The sequence below is a fragment of the Sinocyclocheilus rhinocerous genome, unplaced genomic scaffold (assembly GCF_001515625.1).
Source record: "Sinocyclocheilus rhinocerous isolate Xijiao unplaced genomic scaffold, SAMN03320098_v1.1 scaffold1189, whole genome shotgun sequence".
NCBI classification, from domain to species: Eukaryota; Metazoa; Chordata; class Actinopteri; order Cypriniformes; family Cyprinidae; genus Sinocyclocheilus; species Sinocyclocheilus rhinocerous.
Window position 1 is genome coordinate 225645 of NW_015633719.1, and position 12792 is coordinate 238436.

Genomic DNA, 12792 nt, shown 5'->3' on the forward strand with positions numbered 1-12792 from the left:
CTGCTGTCTGAATACGTCATTCGAACCTTCGCTGTGGAAAAGGTTCGGCACCAAACTACACTACACGTCAAACTCGGCAGATTTTCTATTAAACTACACAATCAAACTTACTGTCAAACTATAACACTGATCATAACCGAGACTCAGTATCCTGTTCACAAAACACATCTAATCACTGATTATTGTTTCAGTATTGTCTTCATAGCTATCTCTATAGCTATCATAAATAGTTACAAGGTTAAAATATCTATTAAAATATATTAAATATAAAATATATATTAAAATATTTATATATATTATTTAGATTTTTTATTATATATACTGCAATATATATATACTGTATATTTGTGTGTGTTATAATGAAATAATAAATAATTTAAAATAATTATAAATTAAAGTTAAAATTTATAACTATATAAATTGTATAATTAAAATTACTTTTTGTTATTATTTTTTATTTTTAATATATGTATATAAATCATCTAATAAGTAATTATAAATTATAATTTCATTTTAAATATATTTAATGAGTTGTATACATATTTTAGATTGTATTTTATATAGATAGATAGACAGAGAGACAGACAGAGAGACAGACAGATAGATAGATAGACAGACAGACAGGCAGGCAGGCAGACAAACGGACAGACAGGCAGACAGACAGGCAAACAGACAGGCAGTGTTTATATAAATATATATATGGATGCATTTTACATGTATTTTTGTTTTGTTTGTTTTTATTCTGCTATGTACAATGCTTTGGCAATATGTACCTAAGTATGTCATGCCAATAAAGCAATATGAATTGAGACAGACAGACAGATAAATAGATAGATAGACAGAGAGACAGACAGATAGATAGATAGACAGACAGATAGATAGATAGATAGATAGATAGATAGATAGATAGAATTGTTCTTTTGACTTTTTTATTTTTTTTTGGTCATCTGTCCATTCTGATGTCATGTCTTTAAATGTGCTGTTTGTGTGTTTGTGGTCTCCAGCGAGGAGCTCATGAGATCAGGGAGATCCGTCAGTTTCATTTCACCGGCTGGCCGGATCACGGCGTCCCGTATCACGCCACGGGGCTGCTGGGCTTCGTCCGCCGGGTCAAAGCCAAGAGTCCAGCCAACGCCGGCCCGATGGTCATCCACTGCAGGTGAGCATCAGTCTCTTCCTCACAGAATCGCAGTTTTGCCAACTAACTTTCAGGGGAAGCTGCTAAAGGAAGGTCGATGTGTTGCTAAAAGTTGCTAAATGATGTCATTGCACAATCACGTAATCACAACGCAAAATTGCCACTCCATCAAAGCTGTCAAAAATATATTTTATATATGTTAATTTAGATTTGTTTGTAAAATACTATTAATTTTGAACAATTACAATTTAAGTTTTATTTTTTTATTAGCTAGTAAACTACACATTCTGAACAATTATAGTTTTAAGCAGTGTATTAGTAGTTGGTTAGTATGCTACACTCTAAGAAAAGTCTTTAAAAATAGGGCACAATCTACTTTGTTAATGTGAAGGAATTTTCTGTATTGATTTTTCACAGCATTTTAAATTACGCATTGTATTTTGTGTTTTTTGGGTCACAGGGTTACGACAGATAATGGATAATAAATAATGTCCTTGAAAATTACTAGTACCTTTTCCATTTGTCTAGATATTTTTCTTAGGGTCTTTGCACACTGAGTCCAAAATTCTCGTCTGAAATTTTCACTTGTTAAAAACAAATACAACCTCATGTTGTGTCAATCACGTTTACACACTGCCTCCCAAACTTTCATCCATCATAAAAAAATTGAGATCAGGTTCGATTTTCTGTGTTTTCACATCCGTAGCAAGCATTTTGATAGAAAAGGATGACAAATACGAAAAAACGCACATGAAAACTTCAGACTCAGTGTGCAAGGACCTTTACAGTGTACTAACTGATCAACAATCACAGGTACAAGCTACTAACAAGGTGTATCATAAATGAACAATTATTCAATTGTTCAATTATTATTAATAAATTTAACAGTTGCAAATATCACGTGATGTGTGTACTGCTAGGCATCTTTGCTTTTCGTTTCCTATTTTTGTGTAATTTAGATGGAAAATGTCTACCTTTTTATTGTTTCAAAAGTTACTAAAAGTTGCCGAATTAATTTTAAAAATAGCTAAATTTGTTGCTATTTGCTTTGGGAAGAAAAGGTTGCTAGGGTACACACAGAAAAAAGGGGTTTAATATTGTACCTTTTGGGGTACAACAGCTTGTCCCTGGAGCAGTACCCTTAAAAGGACATATTTGTACCTTTTTACCCCTAATAGGTACATATTAGTACCTGTGTGTAGTAATAACAGCTGTTGTTTGGTCCTCAGCGCTGGAGCGGGACGCACCGGCTGCTTCATTGTGATTGACATCATGCTGGACATGGCGGAGCGAGAAGGAGTCGTGGACATTTACAACTGCGTGAGAGAACTGCGCTCTCGCAGGGTCAACATGGTGCAGACGGAGGTAACCAATCACAGACATCCTCACATCAGCCGCAGCCAATCAAACGCTGCCTCTCTCTCCAGCCCCGCCCATTTAGACATATTTTAGAACTTTTTTCTTTACATGAATTTTCAATATAGACAAAAGAAACAAGCACTCATATGTAACTATGATTGTATAGCCTGAGACCTTATCTGACCGTCAGCTTCGGTCAAGGACTTTCTGAGGAGTGGCGACCGCAGGCATATTTAAAATGTCACTTCATGAATGATTTACGTCAAGCTGTCAGACCGCCGTCAGCGATCGAGAGATGACCGGTCCGCATGTGGACACACAGGACAGAGACATCGAGGAGAAAGCTGAAAACATAGTCGATTATGTCCTGATGCATCTGTTCTGACCATAAAAGTGTGAATAATTTGATACATTTGAATAATTGATACATTTACAAACATTAGATTCTTTTAACTGGACTAAATATTAATTAGTTTTATTAATTGGAAATAAATAAAAACTGAAACTGAACTAAAACCTAAATAGTAATATTTAAAAAGAACAAAAAGGACAAAAGCACGACAAAATTAAAAAAAAAATAAAATAGAAAAATAATAATAATAATAAAAAAATGTTTGAAATGAAAACTGAAAAGTAAAATAATAACAAAATATATAGAAAAAAAAATCTGCAGATTTTAAAACTGACATGTTAACCAAAATAAAACACCAATCAATCACCACATCAAATGATATCAGTGAGCTGTGATTGATATGGTTGTATTGATCTGTTTTTGATATGCTGATATTTCAGGAGCAGTATGTGTTTATCCATGATGCCATATTGGAGGCGTGTCTTTGTGGCGACACCACGATCCCGGCCAATCAGCTTCGCTCTGTGTATTATGACATGAACCGCTTGGACCCGCAGACCAACTCCAGCCAGATCAAAGAGGAGTTCAGAGTCAGTGAATTAAAATATTACATATAGCTGTAAATACATTGAATAACAAAATAAAACATGTTATATTATTAATAGAATAAAATACAATAACAATTAATTAAATAATAAAATAAATCAATAGAATATAGTGATGTAAGTGTGTGCATGAGTTTGATTTGTGTTTTTCTTTGGCAGACGTTAAACATGGTGACGCCCACGCTGCGGGTGGAGGACTGCAGCATCGCGCTGCTGCCGCGGAACCATGAGAAGAACCGCTGTATGGACGTTCTTCCTCCGGACCGCTGCCTGCCCTTCCTCATCACCATCGACGGAGAGAGCAGCAACTACATCAACGCCGCGCTCATGGACGTACGGCACCTCGCACACACCTCAGATCTTAACCTAGTGACCGTTACCTGCAGTGCTTAACCTAGTGACCGTTGCCTGCAGTGCTTAGCCTAGTGACCGTTACCTGCAGTGCTTAACCTAGTGACCGTTATCTGCAGTGCTTAACTTAGTGACCGTTACCTGCAGTGCTTAACCTAGTGACCGTTACCTGCAGCGCTTAACCTAGTGGCGTTACCTGCAGCGCTTAACCTAGTGGCCGTTACCTCACCTCTTAACCTAGTGACCGTTACCTGCAGCGCTTAACCTAGTGACCGTTACCTCACCTCTTAACCTAGTGATCGTTACCTCACCTCTTAACCTAGTGACGTTACCTGCAGCGCTTAACCTAGAGACCGTTACCTGCAGCACTTAACCTAGTGACCGTTACCTGCAGCACTTAACCTAGTGACCGTTACCTCACCTCTTAACCTAGTGACCGTTACCTCACCTCTTAACCCAGTGACCGTGCGGCACTTAACCTAGTGATCGTTGCCTGCGGCACTTAACCTAATGACCGTTACCTGCAGCGTTTAACCTAGTGAGCGTTGCCTGCAGCGCTTAACCTAGTGGCCGTTACCTGCAGCGCTTAACCTAGTGACCGTTACCTGCAGCGCTTAACCTAGTGACCGTTAGTTACAGTGCTTAACCTAGTGATCATTACCTCACCTCTTAACCTAGTGACCGTTACCTTAGATATTCACCTAGTCACTGTTACCTGTGGCGCTTAACCTAGTGACCGTTACCTCACCTCTTAACCTAGTGACCGTTACCTCACCTCTTAACCTAGTGACTGTTACCTCACCTCTTAACCTAGTGATCGTTACCTGCAGTGCTTAACCTAGTGGCCATTACCTCACCTCTTAACCTAGTGACCGTTACCTGCAGCGCTTAACCTAGTGACCGTTACCTGCAGTGCTTAACCTAGTGATCGTTACCTCACCTCTTAACCTAGTGGTCGTTACCTCACCTCTTAACCTAGTGACCGTTACCTTAGATATTCACCTAGTCACTGTTACCTGTGGCGCTTAACCTAGTGATCATTACCTCACCTCTTAACCTAGTGACCGTTACCTGTGGCGCTTAACCTAGTGACCGTTACCTGTTGCGCTTAACCTAGTGACCGTTACCTGCAGCGCTTAACCTAGTGATCGTTGCCTGCGGCACTTAACCTAGTGATCGTTGCCTGCGGCACTTAACCTATCATTACCTCACCTCTTAACCTAGTGACCGTTACCTCACCTCTTAACCTAGTTATCGTTACCTGCAGTGCTTAACCTAGTGACCGTTACCTCACCTCTTAACCTAGTGACCGTTACCTTAGATATTCACCTAGTCACTGTTACCTGTGGCGCTTAACCTAGTGATCGTTACCTGCGGCGCTTAACCTAGTGACCATTACCTGCAGCGCTTAACCTAAGTTTAATTAATTAATTTAATGTAAAATTTATTTTATTTTGATTAATTGATTAATTTGAATTAATTTAAATGTTAAAATTTATTATGTTATTTATTTGTTTTTATTGTTTTTTTATAGTTTTATTTTTTATTAGTGCTTTTATTTTATTGATTGATTTTATTTTAATAGTATTGTCATTTCACATTTTCAATTATTATTATATAATTATTACATTATTATATATTTTTTATGATCTGATTTAATTATTATTAATTCATTAAATAATAAATGTTTAATTCAATTGTTTCTATTTTAGAATGATTTATTTTCATTTTATATTATTGAACTATTTATTAATAAGTGTTTTATTTTGATTTATTGTTTTTTTTTATTATTTATTTTAATTTTACATTTTTATGATTTAATTAATCATTAGTACTGTAAGTGTTTTATATGGATTGAATTTTTTTTTTTTTTTTTTTTTTATTTCACATTTTTATGATAGTTTATTATGAATTATTATAGTTTTTATTATTTAATTCACTATTAATAAATGTTTTATTTCAATTATTATTATTATTATTTTTGTTTTTACATTTTTATAAAAAAAAAAATTTAAGTGTTTTACTTTGTTTTATTTTAAAATTATGAATTATTATTGTTAAAATGGTTTTATTTGACTTTTTAATACATTTTGTATGATTATTATACATTTTTATGATTTAATTAGTACTGTTTTGTTTTTATTTTAAAATTATGTAAATTTTCCACATTTATGATTTTATTAACTATTAATTGCATCCGTGTCTATAATAACCGCTCGTTTTTGTGCGTCTGAAGCGACAGTGTCTCTGATGGATGTGAATCGCAGCACACACGATTATGTGCTTGTTGAAAATAATTCAAAAACAGATGGAATTGATTCATTTTATTGTCAGGAAAATAGTTAAAAGCGATCCATAACAGAGAACGAACAAACAAAAATGCAGTAAGACAATTGACTGGGATGGGTTTGTTTGTAAAACACGCGACAGTGCATTTGTTTTCATTACAGTAAATGGAAGCGCTGGCGGCGGTAATAAAACACGCAGCTCAACGCTAAACTTCTCCACACTATTATTCAAGCAGACAGTCAGACAGGAAATAAGATGTTTTCCTCTCTTCATCTTCACAGAGCTACAAGCAGCCGTCTGCGTTCATCGTTACCCAGCATCCTCTGCCCAACACCGTCAAAGACTTCTGGAGGCTGGCGCTGGACTATCACTGCACGTCTATAGTGATGCTGAACGACGTGGATCCCGCGCAGGTGAGACACACACACACACACACACACACACACACACACACCTGAACACGGCCGTCAGGATCAGAGACACGCAGCAGCGCAGACTCCTGCTGCAGATGTGTCTGTCACACATGCACTGCTCTGACATCAAATTAATCAGGAGTTCCCAAGCGTTTCTGTCAGTTGAACAATCACTTGGACTGAAAGCCTCCATGACATTTTGTTAATATTTGAATAATTTAACAACACATTTGCGTGGTTCATATTTCTCTGATATCAGTTAATTTTCATATTTCTCTGATATCAGTTAACTGTCACATGACATGCAGGTAAACAAAAAAATTTATAAACATTGTTTATATTGATTTTTTATTTTTTAATTATTTATTTATTTAATTTTTATTGTTTATTTTTATGATTTACGTATTAATGTTATTTGTTTTTTATTGTTTTTATTTTACAATTATTTTATTTGTACAATTTTATGATTTCGTTATTAAAAAGTGTTTTGTTTTACTTGTTTTATTTTAAAGTGATTATTTTGATTGTATTTTTTAATAATTTATTTATTTTTATGGTTTATTTTTATGGTTTATTAATAAGTTATTTATTTTTATTTTTATGTAAGTTATTTATTTTTATATTTGAGTTTGATCAAGCAATGTGTAAATTGCTATTTGGCTGTTAGTGAACATTATACAATAACCTGTGATGAAAAAGTAATTTCAGATGAAAGATTATGACAATACTAAGTTGCTGGTCTAGACTGGTTTATACTGGTCACGTGCTGGTCTAGACTGGTTTATACTGGTCAGGTGCTGGTCTAGACTGGTTTATACTAGTTGGTTGCTGGTCTAGGCTGGTTTGGACTGGTCAGTTGCTGGTCTAAACTGGTTTATACTGGTCATTTGCTGGTCTAAGCTGGTTTATACTGGTCAGTTGCTGGTCTAGGTTGGTTTACCCTGGATAATTGATGGTCTAAACTGGTTTATACTGGTCATTTGCTTGTCTAAGCTGGTTTATACTGGTCAGTTACTGGTCTAGGCTGGTTTATACTAGTTGGTTGCTGGTCTAGGCTGGTTTATACTAGTTGGTTGCTGGTCTAGGCTGGTTTGGACTGGTCAGTTGCTGGTCTAGACTGGTTTATACTGGATAATTGATGGTCTAGGCTGGTTTACCCTGTTTAATTGCTGGTCTAGCTGGTGAACCAGCATAGACATGCTGTTTTAGAAAAATTTGACCTAGTGAAACTGATCAGCCATGGAACCTGGCCACTGAATTGACATGTGTGATGTTGATGTGTGTGATTGGTGTGTTTTGTGTCCAGTTGTGTCCACAGTACTGGCCAGAGAACGGCGTCCATCGGCACGGACCCATCCAGGTGGAGTTTGTGTCTGCGGATCTGGAGGAGGACATCATCAGCAGGATCTTCCGCATCTATAACGCGGCACGGGTGAGTAAACGCGTTTGCTTACATTGCACACTTACGCGAGAGTCGGCTGTTTGAGTGTCATGAGCGTGTGGTTTGTGTGCAGCCGCAAGATGGGTACCGGATGGTGCAGCAGTTCCAGTTTCTGGGCTGGCCGATGTACCGCGACACTCCCGTCTCCAAACGCTCCTTCCTCAAACTCATCCGACAGGTGGACAAATGGCAGGAGGAGTACGACGGAGGAGAGGGACGCACCGTCGTGCACTGCCTGTGAGTCACCGCTCCTCAGATTCAGTCTTATATATCCATACTTAGAATATTTGTTATTTTTGTTAACAGTAATGCAATATTTATTTAGCATATTTATAATTAATATTTATAATTAGATTTTTTATTAAACATTTAAATTTTGTTTGTAATATTTAGAATTAGATTTTATTAATATTTACAATGTATTTTTATAAATGAAAAGTTTTATTTTTAATATTTTTTTTTTATGTATCAAGTTCAAGTTCATTTATTTATAAACCACATTTAAAAACAGCCACGAGACTGACCAAAATGCTGTACATTAAAATCAAACCATAAACACATAAAACAGAAATAATAAAACATATGAATTTAAAACCAAAGGAATGTCAGATAAACAAGACCATAATACAATGTAATAAGACTCCCCTCTACGTTTTAGTCTGGACAGAGGAACTAAAAGGAGATACTGATCACTGGATCTTAGACTTCTAGTGGGAGTATAAAAGTGCAACAGCTCTGAGAGATAACTAGGGGCTTGGTTATGTAAAGATTTATACACCAGTAAGAGAACTTTAAAATCGATTCTAAATTGAATGAAGGGCCCTCAGTATGGGGGTGATGTGGTCACATCTGCGACTATTTTGAAGAAATCTAGCAGCAGCGTTTTGGACCAATTGTAGGCGAGTAATTTGTGACTTTGAAATACCGCAATATAGTGAGTTGCAGTAATCTAAGCGTGAAGTAATAAAAGCGTGGACAGCCATCTCTAACGTCGTAGCATTTAAAAAGTGTTTGATTTTAGACAGCAAGCGGAGTTGGAACCAATTACAAATGAGATATGTTTGTCCAATTTTAATGACTCGTCAAGAAGGACACCCAGATTTCGCACCTGAGAAGATCTGAAAGCCGATAAGCTGCCCAGATCTAGGCTGGTAGCCTAAGAATGATCAATAGGACTGAAAACAATCACCTCTGTTTTATCTTCATTTAACGTTAAAAAATTTCTCGTCTAAGCACCTTAGTAAGGTATTAAGTGCTGAAGGATCATTTCTCTTAAAGGGGTCCTATTATGCTCTTTTACAAAGTCTTGATTATGTTTTGGGGGTGTACTAGAACATGCTCTCATGCTTGGTGGTTCGAAAAACGCATTATTTTTCACATAATTTACATTATTACAATACCTTTCTCCCCAGCCTGGCACAAACGGCTCGATTAGTTCTGGGTTTTAATGAAGGCCCGCCTTTCGAAAAAAACGAAATGTGTTGTGATTGGTTAGCTGTATTACCTTCTTAGAATGGAACCCAGAGGAAGCATGTACAGGGAAAAAAGGAGGGTGCCAATATCGAGCCTTGAGGGATGCCACAGGTGAGAGGAGCAACAGAGGAAGAGAAGTTACCTAGTTTGACAAAAAATTTCTGTTGGATAAAAATGACTGAAACCACTTAAGGACCATAGCTTTTAGGCCCACATCTGACTCTAATCTAGATATCAAAATAGAGTGGTCCACAGTGTCAAAAGCTGCTGATAAATCTAAGAGAACCAGGACCACAGAATCACCAGAGTCGGTAGCTAAAAGGACATCGTTTAACTCTCTGAGAAGGGCCGTTTCAGTACTATGAGCAGATTTAAAACCAGATTGAAAACATTCAGTAATACAATCAAGATTTAGAAAGAACTGCAGTTGGTCAAACACAATTTTTTCTAAAACCTTTGAAATAAATGGTAAAACAGAAATGGGATGGAAGTTATTCAGAATAGAAGGATCTAGTGAAGCCTTCTAATTTATATATTAATATTTAGAATTTGTTTTTATCTTTTTGTACAATTTTATTTTATTTTTTATTTTTTTGCAATGTTTATGTAGTTTTTTATTAATTTTATTTCAGTTTTATTTTTAAGTTATTTTAATATCAAGGTAAGCTAAATGAAAATAAGAAATGTTTCCTTGGACACCTGCAAAAATAATATAAGTTTACATTATTTAATATTTTGTTTTATTTTTATTATTATCATTTAAATTCACATTGATTTAATTTTAAATATTTTAGTGGTTTTAGTTTTAGTAATAACTCTGGCGTCTCTGAGTGAAAGACTAGGTTTTTTTTGTTTTTTTTTTAAAGTGAACATTTATTTTATTTTAGATGTTTTTACTGGTTGTAGTTTTAGTAATAACCCAGTTATCTCTGATTAGATTAGCTGATATTTGTCTCATCAAAGTTTCAAATATATTCAAGGAAATTGTGTAAATGTTATCAATAAAAATATCTGTGTGATTTGCTCTCAGTGACTAAATGCACAAAGAATGTGTTTTTGGGTTTAAAAACACAAGATGTAGGGCTATGAAATGAAAAAATATCTTCAAGGTCTCGAGATGCATTTTTTTTTTTTTAAGTTTTAAGTCAAGAGGCACGTATTTAGATTGCAAGATTCTGCAAATGATGCTAAATACGAGTGCAATTAACAGTGTTAATGTCAGAAAATGAATGGAACTAATTCAGATTGAGCTGTAAAGCAGCTCTACAGAAGACAATAGAGTCATTATTCAGATCAGTTCAGCTCATCCAGAAAAAACACTTAAACTGAACTGAGCTGGATAATGTTGCTTTGAATATCTGATATAATATGTAGTAAGTATTACAGTTTGATTAGTGAAAAGCCTTATTGGTCATCCAGAACTGTATGATATTTCACACACTGTACTAGTAAAGCGAGTCTCTCGGTCTGGTCGGGGAACATCGGCTGAGAAACAGACGAGTCTGTAACGAGTCACGTGATTCTCGTTAGAGTCTCAGAGAGATTCTGATCTCGCTCTCAGGAAACACATCTGTCCCGCCCAATCCTGTTTATCCTGAAATAAACATTCACAGGAGTTCATGAGCGAGAGAGATGCAGTGATTGTGCTGAATAATGAGCTGCAGTTCATGAGCGGGAGAACAGCGCCACCTACTGCTCACACACCAGATTCAACACAACAAACTGAGTGCACATCAACATAAATAGTGTCAAGATACGCCTGTCAGTGCGGCCAAAGTCAACCTGAGATTGATTAAATGTGCTTAACAGTAGTAAATATATTTGAGATTGTAACTTTAATTCAGATTTGTAATTGTTGTGAATTCTGTTGAGGTGCTTTACAGCTGAAATTGAATTCACTTGAATGTGTTTTGCAACATTATTTTCCTGTATTCATTTTGAATTAGTTGTTATTTTTGTTTTCCTTTTTCATTTTCATTTTAGTTAAGGTTTTATTATGTTTGTTGAGTGTTTTTGTCATTTTTATTTATTTTTTTGTCTATATAGTTTTATTAATTTTTATTCCACTTTCAGTTATTTTAATATTTCATGTTAAATTAAAAGAAAATGAGAAATGTTGCCTTGGCAGCTAGCTGAAAAAAAATTAAGTTAAATTTTTTTTAGATTTTATTTCGGTTCTTGTTTATTTTATTTCAAGTAGGGCCTAATGAAACTGTTTTTTTAACGGTTTTAGTTTTAGTTTTGATTTAGAGGCAATTACAGCAGCATCAGTCAGAAATGACAGCTGTGAGACTGAAATGTTTTATGTACTTCATGTACTGTTGCTGATGATCATATATGATGTGTGTTTCAGTAACGGCGGCGGGCGCAGTATCGTGTGTGAGATGTTTTATTGTGATGTGTTGATGATGATCGTGTGTGTGTGTGTGTGTTTCAGTAACGGCGGCGGCCGCAGCGGCACGTTCTGTGCCATCAGTATCGTGTGTGAGATGTTGTGTCACCAGCACTCGGTGGACGTCTTTCACGCCGTTAAAACACTGAGAAACAACAAACCCAACATGGTGGATCTGCTGGTGAGCGTCAGAACATCCACATCCACACCTGACAGCGGTTTGAGCATCTACTGAGGATTTTACTGGCGCAAAACCAAAGGGGAAATGAGTCTAACACTGACATTTAAACTGTTTAATGATAAAAATTAAAAAAAAATAATAATAATAATGCACATACAGTATATGTTCAGTCATGCAATGTCAGTGTAGTAGTCCTGTGCAAAATATCTAATAAAATGTTTAGTAAAAAAAAAATTATAATTTTTGCTGTTGAAAACCAGCATTCAGACATTTGTAGGGTGCAAATTCTGTTTTAATTTTTCTGGTTTCAGTTGTAATGGTTTAATTTGGTTTTAATCATCAAAAATCGTGTCTAATCGGTTGATTTCATAAAAATGTACAATTTAATAATTTATTAAATCATCAAAATGTTCCTATAAAAGAATTTAAAAAACTTAAAAAATATAATCTAACATTTAAAAAGTAATAAATAAAATAAAATAAAAATGACAAAAATGTTGCATTTCTATTTTACATTTATTTATTTATTTATTTATGCATTATTTATTATTTTATTTATTTTAATTTTTTCAAATAAAGTATAAATGTAAAAAAAGAAGGTGTATTATCATGTCTACCACCACTAACAACTTAACCTTCATAACGCATTCAGTTTGTTTTGAGCCGGAAGAGATACATAAAAATTACTAAACAATGCATAGTTTAGTAAGAGAACAAACTTTGCAAATGCTTTAAGACCCTCAAAACGAGCTTTTTTTTTGTTAAATGATGGTTTCATAAATTTTGGCTGTTTTTGAG

General features: G+C 35.2%; 1 protein-coding gene and 1 long non-coding RNA gene across 2 annotated transcripts in view; one reads left to right on the forward strand and one right to left on the reverse strand.

The window, feature by feature from the left end:
• LOC107744738 (protein tyrosine phosphatase receptor type M) overlaps nt 1-12792 on the forward strand; it is a 182087-nt gene that overhangs the window by 168130 nt on the left and 1165 nt on the right. Inside the window, 9 exon segments of the mRNA XM_016558555.1 lie at nt 1-42; nt 1005-1159; nt 2368-2503; nt 3290-3439; nt 3614-3787; nt 6376-6507; nt 7814-7939; nt 8022-8185; nt 11859-11994. The exon segment at nt 1-42 is cut by the window's left edge and continues 75 nt beyond it. Coding sequence (XP_016414041.1) covers nt 1-42; nt 1005-1159; nt 2368-2503; nt 3290-3439; nt 3614-3787; nt 6376-6507; nt 7814-7939; nt 8022-8185; nt 11859-11994 — 1215 coding nt within the window.
• Nucleotides 4350-5221, reverse strand: LOC107744734 (uncharacterized). The gene is made up of 4 exons (XR_001640519.1): nt 5205-5221; nt 5081-5121; nt 4919-4946; nt 4350-4726 (listed from the first exon to the last, which is right to left on the reverse strand). It is a non-coding gene; the product is annotated as an uncharacterized LOC107744734 (long non-coding RNA).